At 43.2% G+C, this 22,396-nt stretch overlaps 1 protein-coding gene across 1 annotated transcript in view; it reads right to left on the bottom strand.

The window, feature by feature from the left end:
* Nucleotides 1–5,747, bottom strand: part of ENTR1 (endosome associated trafficking regulator 1) — a 44,367-nt gene extending 38,620 nt beyond the window's left edge. Inside the window, exons 1-4 of the mRNA XM_060250660.1 lie at nt 5,325–5,747; nt 3,400–3,473; nt 2,983–3,094; nt 2,086–2,148 (exon numbers count right to left, since the gene is read on the bottom strand). Coding sequence (XP_060106643.1) covers nt 2,086–2,148; nt 2,983–3,094; nt 3,400–3,473; nt 5,325–5,747 — 672 coding nt within the window. The remainder of the gene's footprint in view (nt 1–2,085; nt 2,149–2,982; nt 3,095–3,399; nt 3,474–5,324) is intronic.
* Nucleotides 5,748–22,396: the final 16,649 nt, after the last annotated feature.

Raw genomic sequence — 22,396 nt, 5'->3', positions numbered from 1 at the left:
GCAGCAGGAGTTGATGGAATTCCACCAGAGATCTGGAAGCATGGGGGCACAGTACTACATAGCTCACTTCACAAAGTACTTGTCACCTGCTGGGAACAAGGCAAATTACCACAGGACTTTCGCGATGCAATCATCATCACCCTATACAAGAACAAAGGGGAAAAGTCAGACTGCTCCAACTACCGGGGGATAACCCTGCTCTCCATCGCAGGCAAAATCCTTGCCAGAATACTCCTGAACAGACTGGTGCCCACCATTGCAGAAGAACTCCTCCCAGAGAGCCAGTGCGGCTTCAGAGCTAACAGGAGCACCACCGACATGGTATTTGTTCTCAGGCAGCTCCAAGAGAAATGCAGGGAACAGAACAAGGCTCTGTATGTGACTTTTGTCGACCTTACCAAAGCTTTTGATACCGTTAGCAGGAAAGGCCTGTGGCAAATCTTGGAACGTTTAGGATGTCCCCCAAGGTTCCTCAGCATGATCATCCAGCTACACGAAGACCAGCGAGGCCAAGTCAGACACTGCAACGACCTCTCGGAGCCCTTCCCAATAGGCACAGGTGTAAAGCAAGGCTGCATTCTCGCGCCGACTCTCTTTACGATCTTCTTTAGCATGATGCTTCAAAGAGCCGCAGTAGATCTAGATGATGACGATGGTGTCTACATCCGCTATCGCACCGATGGCAGCCTGTTCAACCTGAGGCGACTAAAGGCCCACTCCAAGACAATGGAAAAACTCATCCGAGAGCTACTGTTTGCTGATGATGCTGCACTCGTCTCCCACTCAGTATCAGCTCTGCAGCATATGACGTCCTGCTTTGCAGAGGCTGCCAAGCTATTCGGCCTAGAAGTTAGTCTGAAGAAGACAGAAGTTCTCCACCAGCCTGCACCCCAGGAAGATTATCACCCTCCCTGCATCACTGTGGGTGAATCAGTTCTGAAGACAGTCCAGCAGTTCAGCTACCTGGGGTGCATCATCTCCTCAGATGCCAAGATCGACAAGGAGATTGACAACAGGCTGGCAAAGGCAAACCGTGCATTTGGCCGACTGCACAAAAGAGTGTGGAGCAACAAGCATCTGAAAAAAGGCACAAAGATCAATGTTTACAAAGCGGTTGTGATGACAACCCTCATCTACGGCTCCGAATCGTGGGTTTTATACCGTCATCACCTGCGACTCCTCGAGCGCTTTCATCAGCGCTGCCTTCGCACCATCCTCAACATCCACTGGAGTGACTTTGTGACCAACACTGAAGTCTTTAAGCGGGCGGAGGTTACTAGCATCGAGGCACTGCTGTTGAAGACGCAGCTGCGCTGGGCAGGGCATATTTCTAGGATGGAAAACCACCGCCTTCCCAAGATTGCCCTGTATGGCGAACTCTCCACCGGCCATCGAAACACAGGGGCACCAAAGAAGAGGTACAAGGACTCCTTGAAGAAATCCCTTGGCACCTGTCGCATCAACCATCACCAGTGGTCTGACCTAGCCTCAGATCGCAAAGCATGGAGGCACACCATTCACCAGGCTGTCTCTTCCTTTGAGGACGCACGCATAGCTGGTCTTGAGGACAAAAGGAGATTGAGGAAGAATCGCACTGCTACAGCACCAACCCTAAACCAGACGTTTCCATGCAGCCGCTGTGGCCGGACCTGCCTGTCCCGCATTGGTCTTGTCAGCCACCAGCGAGCCTGCAGTAGACGTGGACTATTGCACCCTTCTTAAATCTTCGTTCGCGAAGCCAAGCCAAGAGAGAGAGAGAGAGACATTAGGTTAGTCTTTGTCTTTAGAAAAGTTCTACTGCTGTGAACATCAACTTTTTTCCAGTCTACTTGTTGATTATCCAAGCAAAAAAGTTCTTGCTGTCTTCTGGTGGGATGCTGATTTATAAGTCGCAGGGTATTTAAGATATAAAGACAATCTTTCCCAATAAACCCACAAAACACTAGAAACTGCTTGCATAAAAAGCACAGCTGCAATGGCAGTTACATATAGCTCTATACACAATGCAGCTCACACCTATTTATGATCAGAGTGCTTCCTTCACTGTTGTAGTTCCTACCCCAGCAGGAAGGGCAAAACTTGTACCTGAAGTTGAGCATTTTCCTGCTTCAGCTTCACGACACTGTTTTCTGCCTTCACAGCCCGTTTCTGTAACAGAAAATAGCAATATTTGGCAGCGGTGAGGATTCAGCCAGGTGAAATGGAACAAGCTGCTCCTAGCCTAAGAAATGCAAGCCATCAGGGGGGCTACTCTGCCAGGGGAACCAGTGTGTTGGTGGTTGAAATGCAGGACTGGGAAACCTAAGCAAATCCCCTCCCTCTCTGTCTGAATGAAGATTTTTATTTTACATTCAGCCTACAAACAATGCAACAATGGGATGTATGCTGCAGCCAAAGGTGCCTCAAGGTTGTAACTCTCCTTGCTGGTTGTGAGTATGGGCGGCATCAGTGGCCCTTCTGAGGGCAGAAAGTCAGGATATAAATTTTGTAAAATAAAATTATGGAAATCCTTCCCCAAGCAGCTTTAAAGCAAGCAGTACTGACCTAGGTGGATCAAATTCCCAAACGCAAAGGTAACTTCATATACCCAAACTTCGGTGGGGGGAGGAGTGCCAACCCTCTCAGAGGACAAGGGGTGACCTCAAAAATGAGTGCCGGATGAGTTTGTTTTAATTGCTTTCATTTCTGAACCATAATGTCTCAGCTGTTTTCAAGCCATGATGAAAGTTTATGGGTAGCCCAGGAGGCAGATTAGGATGGCCTGAGGAGTGTAATGACCCTGCTAAAGGAGAATGGAAGAAAAAAAATAAGTTGCCTTCTTCCTTGAGGCAGCATATTAATTCTCTGAAGCAGACCCTTCATCTTCCGCAAAACTGCACATTGCTCAGGAGACAGCAGCAAATACAGTTCTGTGGGAGTTGGCTCTTCAGCAGCTCCTTGTGTGCAGGCATTACTTTACACTACATATGCAGTTCAACTCACAGTCATCAGCTGTAGGTTCTCTTCCACCTGCTGCACCATAGCTTCTAAGTCTCGGGTCTCCTTGGCTTCTTTCAGTTTGTGGTCCTCTAGTATTCTTTCCAGTTCTTTTACCCTAGTTTTACAATAAAGTAAGGAGTGTGCATTTGGCTGTGAGTGTTCTCTTCAACAAGCTTTTGTATTCTGGAGAATATACCAGGCCTCTCTCACTACCGAACACATGTGAAGCACTTTCCGAAGGCCTAGGAAACCACAGGTATTGCTACAACTACAATGGGAGCATATTTTGTTGGAGCTGTTTGAGAACATAACCGCATGTACTCAAAGGCAAGACTACATCTTTCATTTGCATGTAAATTACAGCTGTATCATATAATTTTTTTTGTTTTACGTTCATGATAATTTGACTAGATACAGTACCTGTTTGCCTGAGCTTCACAAAATGCTTGAAGACAGCTGATCTTATTCTTCAACTTTGAATTGTCCTGTTTTAGCTACAAAAAAAGGAGGGGGGAGAACACCCTCAACAGAAGTCTGTCACTGTAAGCATTATTGCTAATGTGAGAACTGTTGGACAAAGACTACCAGACAGAAATTAGGTATACTGCAATTCAGCATTCCATTTTCATGAATGGTTGATCAAACACAGCTCACAAAAAAACCTAGAGTCCCCATTTGGCTATCAATAGCCAAGAAGAAGAAGAAGAAGATTTATACCCCGCCCATCTCTATGAATCAGACTCAGAGCTGCTTACAATCTCCTATATCTTCTCCCCCACAACAGACACCCTGTAAAAGGGTGGGTCTGAGAGGGCTCTCACAGCAGATGCCCTTTCAAGGACAACCTCTGCCAGAGCTATAGCTCACCCAAGGCCATTCCAGCAGCTGTAAGTGGAGGAGTGGGGAATCAAACCCGGTTCTCCCAGATAAGAGTCCGCACACTTAACCACTACACCAAACTGGCTCTCCAAACAACAGACCTATCTACCATAAATCTGTCCAACACCCTTTGAAATTCATCTGAGAAGATTATGATATTGGATTTATATCCCGCCCTCCACTCCGAATCTCAGAGTGGCTCACAATCTCCTTTATCTTCCTCCCCCACAACAGACACCCTGTGAGGTGGGTGGGGCTGAGAGGGCTCTCACAGCAGCTGTCCTTTCAAGGACAACCTCTGCCAGAGCTATGGCTAACCCAAGGCCATTCCAGCTAGTAGGCATCATCACTTCTCGGGCAGTGAATTTCACAGATCAACTACCCATTTTGTGACACAGTACTTCCTTTTGTCTGTCCATAATCTACTACCAATTTCATACAGTGACTCCAATTTCAAGTATTACAGGCAGAGTAAAGTTGCTTTCTTTGTATTTCTCCCATGGTATCCAGGGAATTGAGCAAAGGAAGATCTTTCCTTCCTTTTCCAGGAGACCCAGGAGGAGGAGGAGCTTCAGCCAATAAAAGGAAGAGAGGCTTGGTTCAGTAGCTCTGCTGTGCGATTAAGAGAGCCTAGCAAAGCAAGCTCTCTCTCCCCACCCCTTCCTCCCCAAGAAAGGAGCCTTGCCAATGGAGAAAATAGAGGTTTTGCTCTGTAGCTCCTGTGTGATTGAGCAAGCCTTACAAAGCAAGCTGTTATGCAGAAGGAAGCGAGAGGGAAAAGGAAGCAGATGTTTGGGGGCTGGATAGGAGCCCTATGGGGGCCTGATTTGGCCCCCAGGCTGCATGTTTGACACGCCTGCTCTAGATGCTTTAGCCTTACCTCAAACTGGCAGTACCCAAGCCAATATGGCTAATCTGAGGCTAATTTAAAACTTCTAGTTCCCATATTTTGATGGCTCATAACTGGCAGACATTCAATTAGGTAGGGTGAACTGGGGTTTTATTGATAGTGCCCACACTTTTTATGCTTTGGTCACAATTGGGAAGACAATAAATTTGTTCTGGAAATAGAATGAAATAGGAAATGCAAGTTACTTGTTCTGTATCTGCCAATGCTGCCGACTTTCAAAGTCAAACCACAACACTAGCCTCTTAGCCAATTGATCATGAAAAACCAGAGATGACAAGAGAAAAGAATGGGCATTTCACTGTTCTTCATTCCCTCAAAGGCTAAAGAGCAGTAAGAGGCTACAGAACACAACTGGAGGGAGGGATAAAAGGAGCAGTTTTTAGACTGGACTGACTTCAGTCCTTGCCTGGCAGACGATTCCAGACTGGGATTGGAAGAAGTAAAACAAATTGCTACTGAGAATTCTGGCCATCACAGCTGGCTTGCAGAAAAGTCCATGCTGGACCTCTATCAAAGCAAGGAAGGAAGGAAGAGAGTTAGCAATAAATCTCCTCACTTCTTCATAGCTTGGTTTCATAGGCTGATAAAAACCATCTTCTACAGTTTCTTCATCAAGAGATAAGCCCCGGTCTCCTTTTCCAAGTGGGTCATTTTGGTAACAGTCACTTTCTTTGAGCTGCCATGGTGAAGGGGTTGGTAGATCAGAAGAGTCACAGTAAAAAGAGTCAAAGGTGCTGCTTAATGAAACACTGAGAACCCTGGCCAAGTGAGCCTCCTCCACAGCAAATGGCTGGTACGTGCCACTCCATTCATCCTCTTCATCTTCAAGCAAGGAGCTTGTAGTCATTGGGTCTGAGAAAAATGATTCCTGGCATTCTAAGCTCAGTCCTAACGCTTTAGGGGATAAGGAGTCATTGTCCAGCGTTACAGAGCACCTGATGGATTCCTGAATTGAAAAAAGAAAAAGATTAGTCTTCATGTTGATATATGATTTCCCCCATCACAAGCAACTTTACATTTTAATTAGCTTTTTAAAATTTAAAATATATGAGAATACCCTAATTCAATCTCTACATTCCTCATCTGATGAAGTGTGCTTAGAGCACACAAAAGTTTACATTCTGAGTAAAACTCTGTTGGTCATAAAGGTGCCACTTGACTATTGCTTTGTTCTACTGCTTCAGACCAACACAGCTGCCCACTTGGATCTAAATCTCTACATGCAATTGATATCCATGCCCCCATCTGTCAAGTGGGGAAAAAAATATCAATCTTAATGTATGCAGATGATGCTGTCCTTTTGTCACAAACTGAAATTGGCTTAAAATGTGCCCTTAAAATTTTAAGTGAACAATGCAACATTGAGCAATTACCAATTAATTGCTCTAAATCAAAAATAATGCACTTCACTAGACGATACAGGAAAGTTAATGGGAAGATCAATGGTAATTCCATCGAATGGGTTAAAACTTCCCAATATTTAGGTGTCACCTTTATACAATGCTAGCTTTAAGTTGCATACGATAGTTTCAACAAACGTGGCAGGAAAGAGAGCTAATACTATCCTTAGATTTTTTTTAGGAAAGAAGGCTCAGGCTTTATTCCTGCAGCTTTAAAACTATTTCAAGCTAAGTCTCTCCCCCAACTACTTTACGGGTTACAAATCAGCCTAATCAGCAATGTAAAAACCCTAGAAACTGTGCAATAAAAATTCCTTAGATTATTGTTTAAGTCCCTAGATGCACCTCTAATGCCGTTTTAAGACAGTAAGCTGGCTTTCCCAGAGTACAGTTAAAAATATGGAAACTTGCAATTTGCTTTTGGTTAAGAGTACACTTAAAATCGAAGAGCCTAATCCCATTTTTACTTGCTGCAGACCCCTATCCTATTTGGTCTGCTAAGATTATTGAAAAAGTCAAATTCATTGGGCTGAATCCAGAAGAACTTTTTGACAGCGGCCTGAATGAAGCAAAAGCTCTGGTATTGCAAAGACTGAGTGACATTGAATTCCAAACTGATAAAGCATTGCTCCCTGCAAATTATTTCAGATTAAAACCATGGCCAGATTATGCAACAGCCCAATTATCCAACAGCCCAATACAACAGCCCAACTGTTGAATTTAACCTACACTTTCCCTATGAAGAAAGGTTAAAATGCTTGGGGCTCTTTAGCTTGGAGAAACGTCGACTGCGGGGTGACATGATAGAGGTTTACAAGATTATGCATGGGATGGAGAAAGTAGAGAAAGAAGTACTTTTGTCCCTTTCTCACAATGCAAGAACTCGTGGGCATTCAATGAAATTGCTGAGCAGTCGGGTTAGAACAGATAAAAGGAGGTACTTCTTCACCCAAAGGGTGATTAACGTGTGGAATTCACTGCCACAGGAGGTGGTAGCTGCTACAAGCATAGTCAGCTTCAAGAGGGGTTTAGATAAAAATATGGAGCAGAGGTCCATCAGTGGCTATTAGCCACAGTGTGTTTGTGTGTGTGTGTGTGTGTGTGTATGTATGTGTGTGTATGTATATGTATATATATATATATATATATATATATATATATATATATATATATACACACACACACACACACACACATACATACACACACACACACACACAATTTTTTTTAAACCACTGTGTGACACAGAGTGTTGGACTGGATGGGCCATTGGCCTGCTCCAACATGGCTTCTCTTATGTTCTTATAATTTTGTAACATTGTAATTTGTAAACGGAAATATTTGGAAGATTTTTGGTTTCATCAACTGCTTGTACATCTATGAGTTGCTCTGATGTCTTCTTTTTTGCTTTGTACTGGTCTTTCACCATAATAAGTATTGACTGACTTTAATTAACAAGACTTACTTTGCACACAACCAAGAAATGATAATGTCTCAATTTTATCCAATGGAGCAGTGTTAACTTAAACCAATGGCTCTACATATATGGTTTGTGACCCAAAACTGGGCTGTGAGACTCAAACATTTGAGCAGGGAAATGTAGAGATTGGATTTATACCCCACCCTTCACTTGACCTCAGAGCTACTTACAATCTCCCTCCATTCCTCTCCAAACAACAGACACCCTGTGAGGTAGGTGGGGCTCAAAGAACGGCACTGTGAAAATTGTGGCTGACCCAAGATGGGTGGGGAATCAAACCCAGTTCTCCCAGACTGGAGTCCACACACTTAACCACTGCACCGGGGGTGTCAAACACGCAGGGCTCCTATCAGGCCCCTGAGCAACTGGCTGTTATCTGTTTCCTTCTCCCTCTCTTTTGCTTCCTTCTGCATCATAGCTTGCCTTGCTAGGCTTGCTCAATAGCACAGGAGCTACAGAGCAAATCTTTATTTTCTCCATTGGCTGAGGCTCCTCCCTTTGGGGAGGAAGGGGGGAAAGATAGCTTGCTTTGCCAAGCTCTCTCAGTTGCGCAGCAGAGCTATTAAGCCAAGCCTCCCTTCTACTGGCTGAGGCTCCCCCCCACACTCCTGATCCCCTGGGGAAGGAAGGAAAGAACCAGGGTTTCCTTTGCTCGGTTCCCTGGACTGCATGGGAGAGGTACAAAGAAGGCACCTTTAAGACCAATGAGTGCTAATGTTTTAAGCATGTTTTATTTTAAGTTTTTAAAAATCTTTGTGTTTGTGTCCTTTATAAAGTTTATACCTCCACTACTTGTTATTATATTTTATGACGTTCATGCCTAGCCTGACAAAGTCACATTTATGTCAGATCCGGCCCTCATAACAAACGAGTTTGACACCCTTGCACTACACCAAGAGGCTCTGGATCCACAACAGCCAGGGAAGTGAAAAGGTGGCTGACAACCATACAGGAGGCATGGACATTGCTTGTGGCCACTGTTAACAGACCCTCCCTGCTGGCAGCCTATGACAGTTAATTACAAAATGTCCAATACATATAGAACAGCATTGGAGGACCAGTATCCAGAGATGCCTTGCTATAGCACAGAAGAGACCTGGCCTAACTAAAGGTAATAGCTTGGTTGCTCTGTGCCCTTCTATGCTGGCTAAGGCAAGCAACCCTTCCCTCTCTGCATCTGCAAGGGGCTCTGCATGACCAAATCCCTGCCAGACCTTTGCCTGAAGTGCGTAAGGGCAGAAGTAGTGCCACCCTTCTGTTGTCTGCAGGGGATGATTCATAAAGGCTTCTCTTGAGGGAACAAATCCTTCTGCTTCCATATAATATATTCTCCCAACACTCATCTTGGGAAAAGGGTAAAAGTCGGATCTACATGGATCTGCATGAATTCATATGATTTTTACATTGAAATGAAATTAAACCACTGTAATTCTATAGATCCTGTCAGACTATAGGCAGGACCACAAAAATCATGCTTCCACGGATTCATGGCGCTTCACCAGTGCAAAAACAGGGTTCCAAAGCATGGATCCTCATGAATTCATATGATTTTTACGGTGAAATGAAATCAAACCACCATCACGCAGCACCAGAAAAATCATGTCTCCACGAATCTGTGGTGCCACAGCAGTGGAAAAACATGTTTCCAAACCACAGATCCTCATGATTTTTGCTTCGGATCCCCCAAACTCACCATCATATCATGTCCATGGACAGAGTTTGCACCACAGATATCATGAATCCACGGCTGCGTGGCAACACCATGGACCAAAAACTTGGTTTTGGACCACCGATCCTCATGATTTTTGCCTTGGATCCCCCCAGCCTCACCATCCAATTGCATATCATGTCCATAAGCAGAGCTTCCACCACAAAAACCATGGATCCACGGATTCGTGGCAGCACCATGGACCAAAAACATGGTTTTGGACCACGGATCCTCATGGATTCCCATGATTTTTGCCTTGGATTCCCCCCAAGCTCACCATCCAGTCACATATCATGTTCATGGGCAGAGTTTGCACCACAAATATCATGGATCCATGGCTTCTTGGCAGCACCATAGACCAAAAACTTGGTATTGGACCATGGATTCTCATAGATCCTCATGATTTTTGCTTTGGGTCACCCCAAGATCACCATCCAATCACATATCATGTCCATGGGCAGAGTTTCCACCACAGAAATTGTGGGTCCACGGCTTCATGGCAGCACCAGGGACCAAAAACTTGGTATCGGACCACGGATCCTCATGGATTCCATGATTTTTGCTTTGAATCCCCCCAAGCTGACCATCCAATCACATATCATGTCCATGGGGAGAGTTTGCACCACAGAAATCGTGGATCCATGGCTTCGTGGTAGCGCCAGGGACCAAAAATCTTTTTTGAACCACGGATCCTCATGGATCCACGTGATTTCTGCTTTGGATCCCCCGAATCTCACTATCCAATCACATATCATGCCCATGGGCAGCACTTGCACCACAGAAATCATAGATCCACGGCTTTGTGCCAGCACCAGAGACCAAAAACTTGGTTTTGAACAATGGATCCTCATGGATCCACATGATTTCCGCTTTGGAATCCCCCAAGCCCACCATCCAATCACATATCATGTCCACGGGCAGAGTTTGCAACACAGAAATCGTGGATCCATGGCTTTATGACAGCGTCAGGGACCAAAAACTTGGTTTTGGACCACGGATCCTCTTGAATCCACATGATTTTTGCCTTGGATCCCCCCCAAGATCACCATGTCCATGGGCAGAATTTCCACCACAGAAATAGTGGATCTACAGCTCTTGGCAGCACCATGGACCAAAAACTTGCTCTTGAACCACGGATCCTCTTGGATACACATGATTGTTGCCTTGGATCCCCCCCCCCCCCCAAGATCACCATCCAGTCACATATCATGTCAATGGGCAGAGTTTCCAACACAGAAATTGTGGATTCACGGATTTGTGGCAGTGCCAGGGACCAAAAACTCAGTTTTGAACCACAGATCTTCATGGATCAACATGATTGTTGCCTTGGATCCCCCCAAGATCACCATCCAGTCACATATCATGTCCATGGGCAGAGTTTCCAACACAGAAATCGTGGATTCACGGATTCGTGGCAGTGCCAGGGACCAAAAACTCAATTTTGAACCACAGATCCTCATGGATCCACATGATTTCTGCTTTGGATCCCCCCAAGCCACCATCCAATCACATATCATGTCCATGGGCAGAGTTTGCACCACAGAAATCGTGGATTCACGGCTTCGTGGCAGTACCAAGGACCAAAAGCTTGTGTTTGGACCACGGATCCTTCTGGTTCCTCATGATTTCTGCTTTGGTCCAGCCAAATTCACAATCAAATCAGATATAATGCCCATGGGCAGAGCTCACATAACAGAAATCATGGATCCATGTGGCAAAACCACAGAGCAAAAACAAGGTTCTGAACCATGGATCCTCATGATATTTGTTTTGGGTCACCCTAGCATCCCCATCAAATCACAGATCCTGTTTATGGGCAGAGTTTGCACCATAGAAATCATGGATCCACGACTTCATGGCAGCACCTTGGCCCAAAAAAATGGTTCCAGACCATGGATCCTAATGATTTTTGCTTTGGGCCACCACACATCTTGCACCATACAAATCACGGATGGATGGCTTTGTGGCAACACTAGTGAGCCAAATCATGGTTTTGAAGCATGTTTTCTCACAGATCCTCAAGATTTTTGCTTTGCATCACCCCAAGCTCACCATTCAGTCACATATCATGTCCATGGGCAGGGTTTGCACCATAGAATTCATGGATCCACAGCTTCTTGTCAACAACATGGAGCCAAAATATGCTTTTGAAACATGGATCCCCATGGATCCTCTGGCGTTTTACTTGGAGTCACCACAACATCACCATCAAATACGTATCATATCCATGGCACAACTTGCACCACAGAAAGCATACATCCACACTTTCTTTGAGAAGCCACGCTGTAAAAACATGTTTTACCATGGATTCTCATTGATCTTTGGAGTTTTTGCGTTGGATGACCCCAATACCCCCATCATATCACATATCATGACGATGGTCATGGTTTACATCAGAAATGTCTTGGATCCATGAGTTCATGATGACACCATTCTGCCAAAAGATGGTCCTGAAGCACAGATCCTCTTGGATCCTCAAAGTCTTTGCATTCAGTCACCCAAACATACCATAAACACACCATAAGATATGATGTCCATGGGCATAGCTTGCTCTACGGCTTAGCGACAACACCATGGAACAAATGCATGGTTCCAGACCATGAATTCTCATGGATCTTTATGATGTTTGCACTGGTTCAGAAGAAATACACCATTAAATCACATAGCGGCCCCCCAAATTGTATTTTAATTCTGTATAGGAGATAGTGAATTAATTAATTGAATACCTCTTGATTACATTAAAGATTTGGATTGATTGGATAATTCTTTTATTAATCAAATTGGGCTATTAGAATCATAGAATCATAGAGTTGAAAGGGACCTCCAGGACCATCTATCGGGAGATGGTTTGCATCTTACGACGGTAGGGAAAAGGGTGTTTGGTAACAGCCTTGCTAACCTAATAAGGAGGGCTTTAAACTAAATTGTATGGGGGAGCGAGACAATAATTCAAAGCCTCGTATGATGCCAGAAACTGGGGATAAGAACATTAAAGATTTGCAGAGAGCGGCGCATACGCTAGGTGATGTAAACTAGCAGGTTTGTATGGAAAATAAACCCTCAGGATGCATAAAACATGGATTCTGATGTCTCTACACTAATCCACGGAGTAGGGGAAACAAACAGGAGGACCTGGAAGACCTAATACAGGAAGGAGACTTTTGACATAATAGGCCTTACTGAAACTTGGTGGGATGACACTCACAACTGGAATATTAGGATTCAGGGGTACAACCTATTTAAAAGGGACAGACAAATGAGAAAGGGCAGAAGTGTAGTGTTATATGTGAAGGAGGTATATACTTGTGAGGAAATATGTGAATCTGAACATGGCAGCTCAGTTGAGAGTCTCTGGGTAAAAATAAAAGGAGTAAGAAAAAAACAGTGATATTATGGTGGGGGTCTGCTATAGACCACCAAGCCAGGCAGAGGTCTTGATTGAGATACTCCTACAACAGATTGCAAAGTTCTCCAACGGAAGGGACATAGTGATCATGGGAGATTTCAACTACCCAGACATCTGTTAGAAGTCAACTCTGCTAAAAAATGAAAAGTCAAATAGATTCCTGACTTGTCTTGCTGACAACTTCCTTTTCCGGAAAGTGAAGAACAAAACAAGGGGATCTGCTATCTGTCAGCTTGTGTTCAAATTGATACTAACCACATTGCCTATGCTAATATGTTGCCTACTAACCCCCTGACCTGTGACAGTATTTTAGCTATGTTAGAGAGAAAAGCAGAGGGGAAGGGAGCTTGGCGCCAGCGGTTGTAAAAGATGTTTGAAGTGCAGAAGTTATGCGGCTCGTTCTCAGCTGCTACAAGGCCAGCAGGCGGAAGGAGGAACAGTAGTGGCTAGCTAGCTCACACCCCTTAGAAGTAGAAAGTAACTGTATTGTGAGAATGATTTAAATCCCCATGCTTTGATCCTCGTCCATAAATGCCAAAGCTTTCTTCTGTATGTTATCACTTTCAAAGACCTCTCGTAGCAGTAACATTGATGTAACCAATAAATGATACTTATTTTCAAATGAAAAGAGACTCTTCATTGTTGGAATGTCCATGAACCCTACGCTGACACTATCTTGGACTTGATTCTCAACAACAAGGAAGAATCGATTGAAGAAGTGGAAATAGTGGGCACCCTGGGCAGTAGTGACCTTGTGATTTTGGAATTTACAGTCTTAGGGAAGGGAAAAGCTATACGTAGTCAGACTTACAGGTTGGACTTCAGAAAGGCAAACTTTGAAAAACTTATTGTATTTTATTTTATCAAATTTATATCCAGGCCTTCCCGTAGCCTACCTCCTGAGAAAGCCTGTTCCACTGAGGAATCGCTCTAACAGTCAGGAAGTTCTTCCTAATGTTGAGCTGGAAACTGTTTTGATTTAATTTCAACCCATTGGTTCTGGTCCTACCTTCTGAGGCCACAGAAAACAATCCCACACCATCGTCTATAAAACAGCCCTTCAAGTACTTGAAGATGGTGATCATATCACCTCTCAGCTGCTTCCTCTCCAGATTAAACATCTCCAGCTCCATCAACCTTTCCTCAGAGGACTTGGGTCTCCAGACTCCTCACCATCTTCATCGCCCTCTTCTGGACCCGTTCCAGCTTGTCTATATCCTTCTTAAAATGTGGTGCCCAAAACTGAACACAATACTCCAGGTGAGGTCTTACCAGAGCAGAGTGAAGCGATACCATCACATCACGTGATCTGGACACTATACTTTGGTCTTACAGGCCTGGCGGAACTGTGGCAGGTCCCAGAGGTCCCTGATGTTTTTGGGAAGGGCATTCCACAGAGCGGGGGCTATTGTCAAAAATGCTCTGGCTCTTGTGAAGGAAAATTGAACTTCTTTCAGTCCATGAAGATGATTTTGGGACCCTGAATGTTGTGCTCTCTGGGGCACATATGAGGAGAGGCAGTCCTGAAGGTAGATAGGTCCCAGGCCATATAGGGATTTAAAGGTTATGACCAGCACCTTAAAATGAATCCGGAATGCCACAGGCAAGCAGTGTTCCCTTTAAGCTAGCTCACAGATTTTTAGCCTCCAGCTCACACATTTTTGTCTTAGCTCAGGAAGGATGACCCCTGAGCACACTAATTTATGCAGCTCAGAACTTTAAGGCCAGTAGCTCACAAAGTAGAATTTTTGCTCACAAGACTCAGCAGCTTAGAGGGAACATTGCAGGCAAGCAGTGTAACTTAGAACTATGCTGGGTAAAATCCCATGGTCAGAAATACTACTGAAGAAGGGGGTTCAAGAGGGGTGGGAATATCTTAAAAGTGAAATACTGAAGGCGCAATCACAGACGATTCCTATGAGAAGAAAAAATGGAAGAAGCCAAGGTGGCTCCATAAACAGCTTTAAGACTTGAGAAATAAAAAAAGACTCCCTTAGGAATTGGAAGGAGTCTATAACCAAGGATGAATATAAACAAATCACCAATGCTTGTAGAGAAAAAGCTAGGAAAGCTAAAGCTCAGTATGAGCTTAGGCTAGCCAAAGATGCTAAAAACAACATAAAAGGAGCCTTTTCTCATGTTCACGGTAAGAAAAAGACCAAGGACATGGTAGGCCCATTGTGAGGGCAAGAAAGTTAAATTGTAACAGGTAATGAAGAGAGGGCAGAATTGCTCAATTCCTACTTTTCCTCCGCTTCTGAGGGAAACAGTGCTCAGCACGGCAAAAACAGAACATATAATGAGGGTATGAAGTTCCAACTTAGGATCAGCATAGGGGTAGTACATGAACACCTCATTTGTTTAAATGAAACTAAGTCCTCAGTGCCAGATGAACTGCATCCAAGGGTTTTAAAAGAGCTTGCGGATGTAATTTCTGAGCCTCTGGCTATTATTTTTGAGAAATCTTGGAGAGGTGCTGGAAGATAGGAGGTGCGTGAATGTTGTCTCCATCTTCAAGAAGAGGAAACAAGAGGATCCTACCGACCCGTCGACGTCTATACCTAGAATGTTTTTAGAACAAATCATCAGTAAGTCCTGGAACATTAAGAAAGGATGGCTGTGATTACTAAGAGCCAGCATGAGTTTCTCAAGAACTAGTCATGTCAGACTAACCTGATCTCCTTTGTTGAGAAAGTGACTACCTTGCTAGATCAGGGGAATGCTGTAGACATAGTTTATCTTGATTTCAGAAAGGCTTTTGATAAAGTTCCACATGCTATCCATGTTGACAAGTTGGTAAAATGCGGTTTAGATACTTTTACCTTTAGGTGGATCTGTAACTGGTTGACAGATTGCACCCAAAAAGTGCTTGTGAATGATTCCTCATCCTCTTGGAGAGGAGTGACAAGTGGAGTGCCTCAAGGATCTATCATGGGACCTGTTTTGGTCAACACCTTTATAAATGATTTGGATGAAGGAATCGAGGAAATGCTTATTAAATTTGCAGATGATACTAAATTGGGAGGGGTTGCAAATACATTAGAAGACAGAAACAGGATACAGGATGACCTTGACAGGCTGGAAAACTGGGCTAGAACCAATAAAATTACTGAAATTACTGGAATGTATTATTGGCACCAAATTATTTTTGAAATGGCTTCCGGGGTTGGAACATGGTGAGCTGACCTGTCTCTCACAGAGGGGCAGTACGAGTTCTTTTTTTTGGACATAAAAGGCATTTTAATGCCTGCTGTCTACCTGTTTCCAGTAAAGGAACTTGTCTAGGACATGCTTGTTATTTAGAGGGGAGAGACTTTGGCTGACGAGAGACCCCAGGAGGGTTTTTTTTCGGCTTTGAAGAACCCCCGATGAGAGATTGCATCCCATAGTCTACAAAGAATCTCTGGAGTCATTGAATTGACTTAAACTCATCAAGGTTCCAGCCTTCTATAGACTATAATAACTTCTGAAGAAAAACTGGACGGTATGAGCAAGATTAGACGGCGCTAAGGTAAAAGATTCTTATCTATCACTCCGGGAGCAAATTAAGACTGTTTAAAGAAAAGTGCTAAGATCCAGAACTATTTGTCAAAGTAAGAAATTAAGGAGAAGTGGAAGGGGGTAAAGGTGGAATTTTTGGAGCTAAGAGAAAGCAGTAAAGTGCAGAAAAATACTTGCTGTTTGGAAAAAAAACCCCAGCCATAACAAAGCTGCAGACTCTCATGACGAAGCAGGAAGTGACGACTCCTTCAAGTATCGTGAGAGTTATAATCATAGAGAACAGGACTTCATTGCCAGAGAGTCAGGAAGCAAGTGGCGAAAGAAGAGGAACCTCCAAACATCCGAGTATATTCGAGAACCAGGAACCATAGAGAATCATCAGAGGCCATTATAGAAAGGCAAAAGTTTTATTAAAAATAAACTGGATTTGGACTATAAAAACATTTAAAACCAATACAAATCATCCTCAAATGGCGAAACAGTTTGGACTATATATTTGGAAATAAAGACTAAGCCCTAGGGGAAAAAGGAAAATTTTTAAAACAGAGGCTTGAAAACATTGCGGCCGCCATTTTGGGAGATTTAAGAACTTTAAAAATTAATATCTGGAGCTAGGAGGCTCCTAGGATGGCGATTTTGGCCTTGCTGGAAAGGGCAGGCTCCAATCTATTGAATGCAACCATTGGATTGTGGATTGGTGAGACCAACTAAGATCCCTTTATAAGCAATGGGCAGACAGTAATGTCTGATCAGAAGTTGGGATCTAGAGTTACACATTTAAGAGCAGCCTCAGTGAGAGAAGGGAAAATGTCTAAACAAGTCCAAGAACAATTGGACGCTATGGAAACAAGATTATTAAAGGCAATGAAGGAATTAATAATGGGCAGTGAAAATAAATGAACTAAAGAAATAACCAAAGAAATCAACTCTAGTGCTGAAGAATTAAAGAAAGAATTTATGAAGAAGATTGAGGAACTTAAAAAAGAGTCCCAAGCAACAGCAAAAAACCCTGAAGAGATTGAAGCTAAAATAAAAGACCAAGATGTTACTATCAAGAAATTGCAGGATAAAGCAATATTGCAAGATTGTAAGTTGATGGAGAATATGATTCGTCTAAGGGGAGTGCCAGAGGCTGACCAAGAGGATTTGAAGCAGTATATGGCTACAATTTTGGCTGAATTTCTGGAAGAAGACCCAGTTGAGGTGGAACGTATGTGTAACTATATATATAGGGTCAACTCAGAATTTGCCAGAAAGCGCAAGCTACCCAGGGACATGGTACTGAAATTTATTACAAGGAATGTGGTGGGAAGGATCTTAACCAAGCAGTTTAGTAGCCTAATGGTTGTGGAGGAAAGCAGAGTGAGAATCATGAAGGAATTGCCGAGAAAGGTCATCAGTGACAGAAAGCAATTCAAGAAACTGACTGACAAGCTAAGAGAGAAGGCATAAGATATAGATGGATTTTACCTGAAGGTCTCAGCTCTGAGTATAATAGACTGAGAAAAACAATAGTGGACACCCAAGGAATGAATGAATTTTTGGTGGACAATAAAGATTTCGAGGGTACAGAATAATTGTAAAAACCATTATGGATTACAAATTAATCTCTTGGAATGTAAATGGACTTAACTCACCTCAAAAAAGAGAGGCAATTTTTCACTGGATTAAAAATTATTTATTTATTATTTATTACGTTTGACTTATATCCTGCCCTCTCCGGCGGCTCACAACATCACGTCAATACAATTAAACCAATAAAACATATAAAACCATAATTTATATTTTCAATTTTTAAAAACCATTCTGCATCAGTACAATATAGGCGGCATTGAATTTTTGAACAACGATCACCAGCATTCTATATGATGTCCGGTGGCAGCCCTCTTTCAGTTAAGCATCGAAGGCCTGCTTAAACAATTCGGTCTTACAGCAGAAATGTAATATAATTTGTCTACAAGAAGTACATATTAAGCAATTGGATTACAAATTTTTATGGAATAAAGCTTTGAGAGAAAAATTTTTCTCACTAGCAAAAGATAAAAAAAAGGAGTGGTTTTTTATATTAAAAAAGAACTGGAGCAGAAATTGGTTTTTAAAGACAATGAAGGTAGATATATTGTGGTGGAGGTGGATTAATGAGAAAAAGACATTGTTGCTGGGACTATATGCCCCTAATGGGGCGAAAGATGCCTTTTTCAAAGACATTTTGCAGCAACTTGACTTATGAGCGTTAATGGGAGACTTTAATGGAACTATTAAGAACTCTTTGGACAGATCTGGAAATAAAAAGAATAAAGATAACAAGTTGCCAAAGTCTTTTTTTGAATTAGTAAAGCAAGAAAGTTTGGAAGATATTTGGAGAGAGTTCAATCCTAAGGTACGAAATTATAGTTTTTTCTCAGCAAGGCATGACACTTTCTGGAGAATTGATATGATATGGTCTACGAAGGACCTGGGACTTATTACTAATAAAATATTCTTCTGAAAATAGGTGCAGACCACAATCCATTACTGTGGTTAGCAAAAGAAGTGAAAAAGTGTAGAAGATGGAGACTAAATGAAAATTTTCTGCAAAAAGTTGAAGTAGTGAAATCTCTGGAAAAAGAAACTAAAGCTTTCTTCCAAATGAATGAAGATCAAGATGTTAAAATTCAGACCGTATGGGACGCATACAAAGCTGTTATGAGAGGAATACTAATTTCACTGAAAAATAAAGATAAAAGAGCTAAAGAAAAACAAATGAAGGACTCACAAATAGAAATAGGCAAAAAAGAAAATGACCTGAAGAAAAGACTGGGGAAGAAAAACATATTGCAAGAGATTACAATTCTACAGAACCAACTGAGACACCTATTGAATAAGGAAGTGGAGTGGAACTTAAAAAGGTTGCAGCAGAAGTCTTTTGAAGGCGCTAACAAACCAGGGAAGTATCTGGCCTGGCAATTAAAGAAGAAAAGAGAGAAGAAATTTATAAATAAAATTATTTCAGAAATTTTAGATCAAGCCGGAATTAAAAGGAAATTCTACAAATTTTATGCCAAATTATTTAAAGGCCAACAAGTGAATAAAGAGAAAACTGAGGCCTATTTGCAAAGAATAAAAGTGAAACCTTTAAGTGAAAGCATGGGAAAATTTTTGAATGATTCAATTGAGAAAATGGAAATTGAAGCAGCAATTTGTTCAATGAAAATAGGTAAAGCTCTGGGTCCTTTTTCAGCAAAATTTTATAAAGTTTTGACAGAAGTATTAGTACCCAAACTTCAAAAATTGATGAACTGTATCAGGCAAGAGGGGAGGGTACCAAATACATGGAAAGAAGGTGTAATTTCACTTATACCGAAAGAGAAAAGAGATTCCACAAATGTTAAAAACTATAGACCGATTTCACTACTGAATAATGATTATAAAATATTTGCTAGAATTCTAGCAGAACGACTCAAACAGCATTTGAACATTTCTATTCAACAGGAACAAGCAGGATTTCTCCCCAGAAGGCAAATAAGAGATATTAGAACAATAATAGACATTGTAGAGTACTATGAAAAACACCCAGAAAAAGAGGTGGCTTTATTCTTTGAAGATGCAGAAAAAGCCTTTGATAATCTTAATTGGGATTTTATGTTTGCAGTGATGGAAAAAATGGAATTAGGAGCCGATTTTATAAGGATGATTAAAGCAATTTATACAGAACAACAAGCCAAACTTTGTGTGAATGATGATTTGACTGAACAAATGATAATCAGCAAAGGTACAAGACAAGGCTACCTCTATCTCCGCTGTTGTTTATAATGACCCTAGAGGTCTTACTGACTCAAATTGATGAAGATAATGAGATAGAGGGTCTGAAGTTGAAAGGTTTTTCCTACAAATATAGAGCATTTGCGGATGATGTGATGTTTATCAATGAAAATCCATTACAAGTAACACCTTTTGTTGTTGAAAAAAATTAAAGAGTTTGGTGAGCTAGCAGGCTTTCATATTAATAATGAAAAATCTAAAATCCTTAGTAAAAATTTGTCATCATGTAAACAGAAGGAGTTACAAAATGCTACTGTTTGTGAAGTTGTGTCAAGTATTTGGGTGTGGAGATTACGATGAGGAACATTGATCTATACAAGAACAATTATGAAAAGCTCTGGCATAAAATTGAAGGGGATATGCTAAAGTGGAATAAATTGAACTTATCCATGTTGGGGAGGATATCTGTAATTAAAATGAATGTTCTACCAAGAATTATGTTTTTCTTTCAGACTATTCCAGTAGTGAAAGATAAGAAACAATTCCATCTCTGGCAAAGAAAGATTTCAGAATTTATTTGGGTGGGTAAAAAACCAAGAATTAAGATGAAAATTCTGACAGTTGCGAAAGAAAGAGGAGGCTTTCAAGTACCTGATTTATTGTTATACCATGATGCAGTTTGTTTGGTTTGGATTAAGGACTGGATGACTTTGATTAACAAAAAGCTATTGGTATTAGAAGGCCATGGAAATGTTTTTGGTTGGCATGCGTATATGTACTATGGGAAGGAAAAGTTGGATGGTTTTTTTCCACACCATTATATAAGGAGGACTTTGATGAATACCTGGAAAAATATAGTAAATATGGTGATGAGAGGAAACCGCTTTGTATAGTGCTAATTGAAGTCATAAAGTTGTCTCAAAGTTCACAGGAAGAGAAATGGGTTACCTATGTGTCAAGTCTGCTATGGGTTACTCAATATCTGTATTAAGGTTGGTTCTGAAGTGAAGGAGTCTGGGTACTTTACAGTGTACACCGGGGGCTGCTAGCTCACTCTCCTGCCCCCTCTCTAGAAATGCCTTTGTTGTGTAACCTGCTTTGAAATGCTAACCTGTGAACAAGATAGTGGCGCCTTCCCAGCCTTGTTCTCTGTGGGGAGTATGGGGTGTCAAGACTTCGGTCTGGGAACGAAAGAAGTAGCATCCTAGTGTGAAGATGTGTTGCATAGATTGCCCCCCGTAGGAATCCTTTAGATTCATACTTTAAATACTGGATTAGTGCATATGTGTTTCAGTCCTTCAATCTCTGCCATGGTCCACAGTTCTGATTACAATAAACTTGCTACTTTATCAAGAGACTCGTTATTGAATTCAGCCGACTTGACATTTTGAAGGACTCACTATCTTGGAGTTCAACCTTTCCGGCAACTGAAAAGGCGATGTCCGAACAGTCTCCGGAGAATGGAGGATTCCCAACCAGAGTGGAGGGGGCCGAGACACCCTGGCACATCCATCCACCAGTTTCAGCTGGTGGCGACCCCACGGCAATACCAGCCAAGAACCTCCACTACGCTGATGGATCAAGCCCCGGTCCGTCGGGAGGCGATCATGACCCGCCACACCAAGCGGGTCCAACTGGCCGAGGCCGCCGCCGTCCACCCGGGCGAGGCGAGCGAAGGCGCCAGCGCCGCGGGGGCGCAGGACCTCGAGAGTGGAAGCGAAGGGGCCGAGTGCGGAGCGGAGGACGGAGGGGCGAGCCCCAAGGACCAGACCGATGAGGAGTATGAGACGTTTCGCGCGATGGTCCGCAGGGAGATCGACGGGGCGGTGAGAGACCTAAAGGACCAGATGCAGACCCTGACCGCGCAGCTGGGCAGGGCGCTGGGGGTGACCGGGGCTCGCCAGCAACAGCCAGCCCCGGCGGGTCCGCGGGGACCCCCGGCTCGACAGGGCCCCGCCGCTCCTCCACCCGGAGCGGCCCCGCAAGCCCCAGCGGCGCCCCCCCCTGCCCCGGTCAGACAAAGAGACCTGGGGGGGGCCCGGGAGCTGGACGCCACGTTCGACGGGGACCCGGAGGAAGTGAACTACTTCGCGATCCAAGCAAACAGCTACATGCACTACTGGGGGGACTCATTCCCCGATGAGATGAGCCGCGTGGACTACCTCGGGTCGAAGCTACGGGGCGCAGCGAAGAAGTGGTATGTGAGCCTATGCGAAACCAACAGCCCGGTCCTCCATTTCGTAAACACTTTCGTGCAGGCCCTGCTGACCCAGTACGAGGACCCCCTGCAAGAAACCCGAGCGCTGGCGGCGCTGCGGAACATGAAGCAAGGGGCCCGATCCATCCGGGAGTACGCGGCCGACTTCCAGGCCAACGCCGCCCGGGCTCGGAA

This window comes from Heteronotia binoei, chromosome 12, assembly GCF_032191835.1.
Source record: "Heteronotia binoei isolate CCM8104 ecotype False Entrance Well chromosome 12, APGP_CSIRO_Hbin_v1, whole genome shotgun sequence".
Taxonomy (NCBI): domain Eukaryota; kingdom Metazoa; phylum Chordata; class Lepidosauria; order Squamata; family Gekkonidae; genus Heteronotia; species Heteronotia binoei.
The sequence above is the reverse complement of the archived record's forward strand: the minus strand, read 5'-3'. Positions and strand labels throughout refer to the sequence as shown.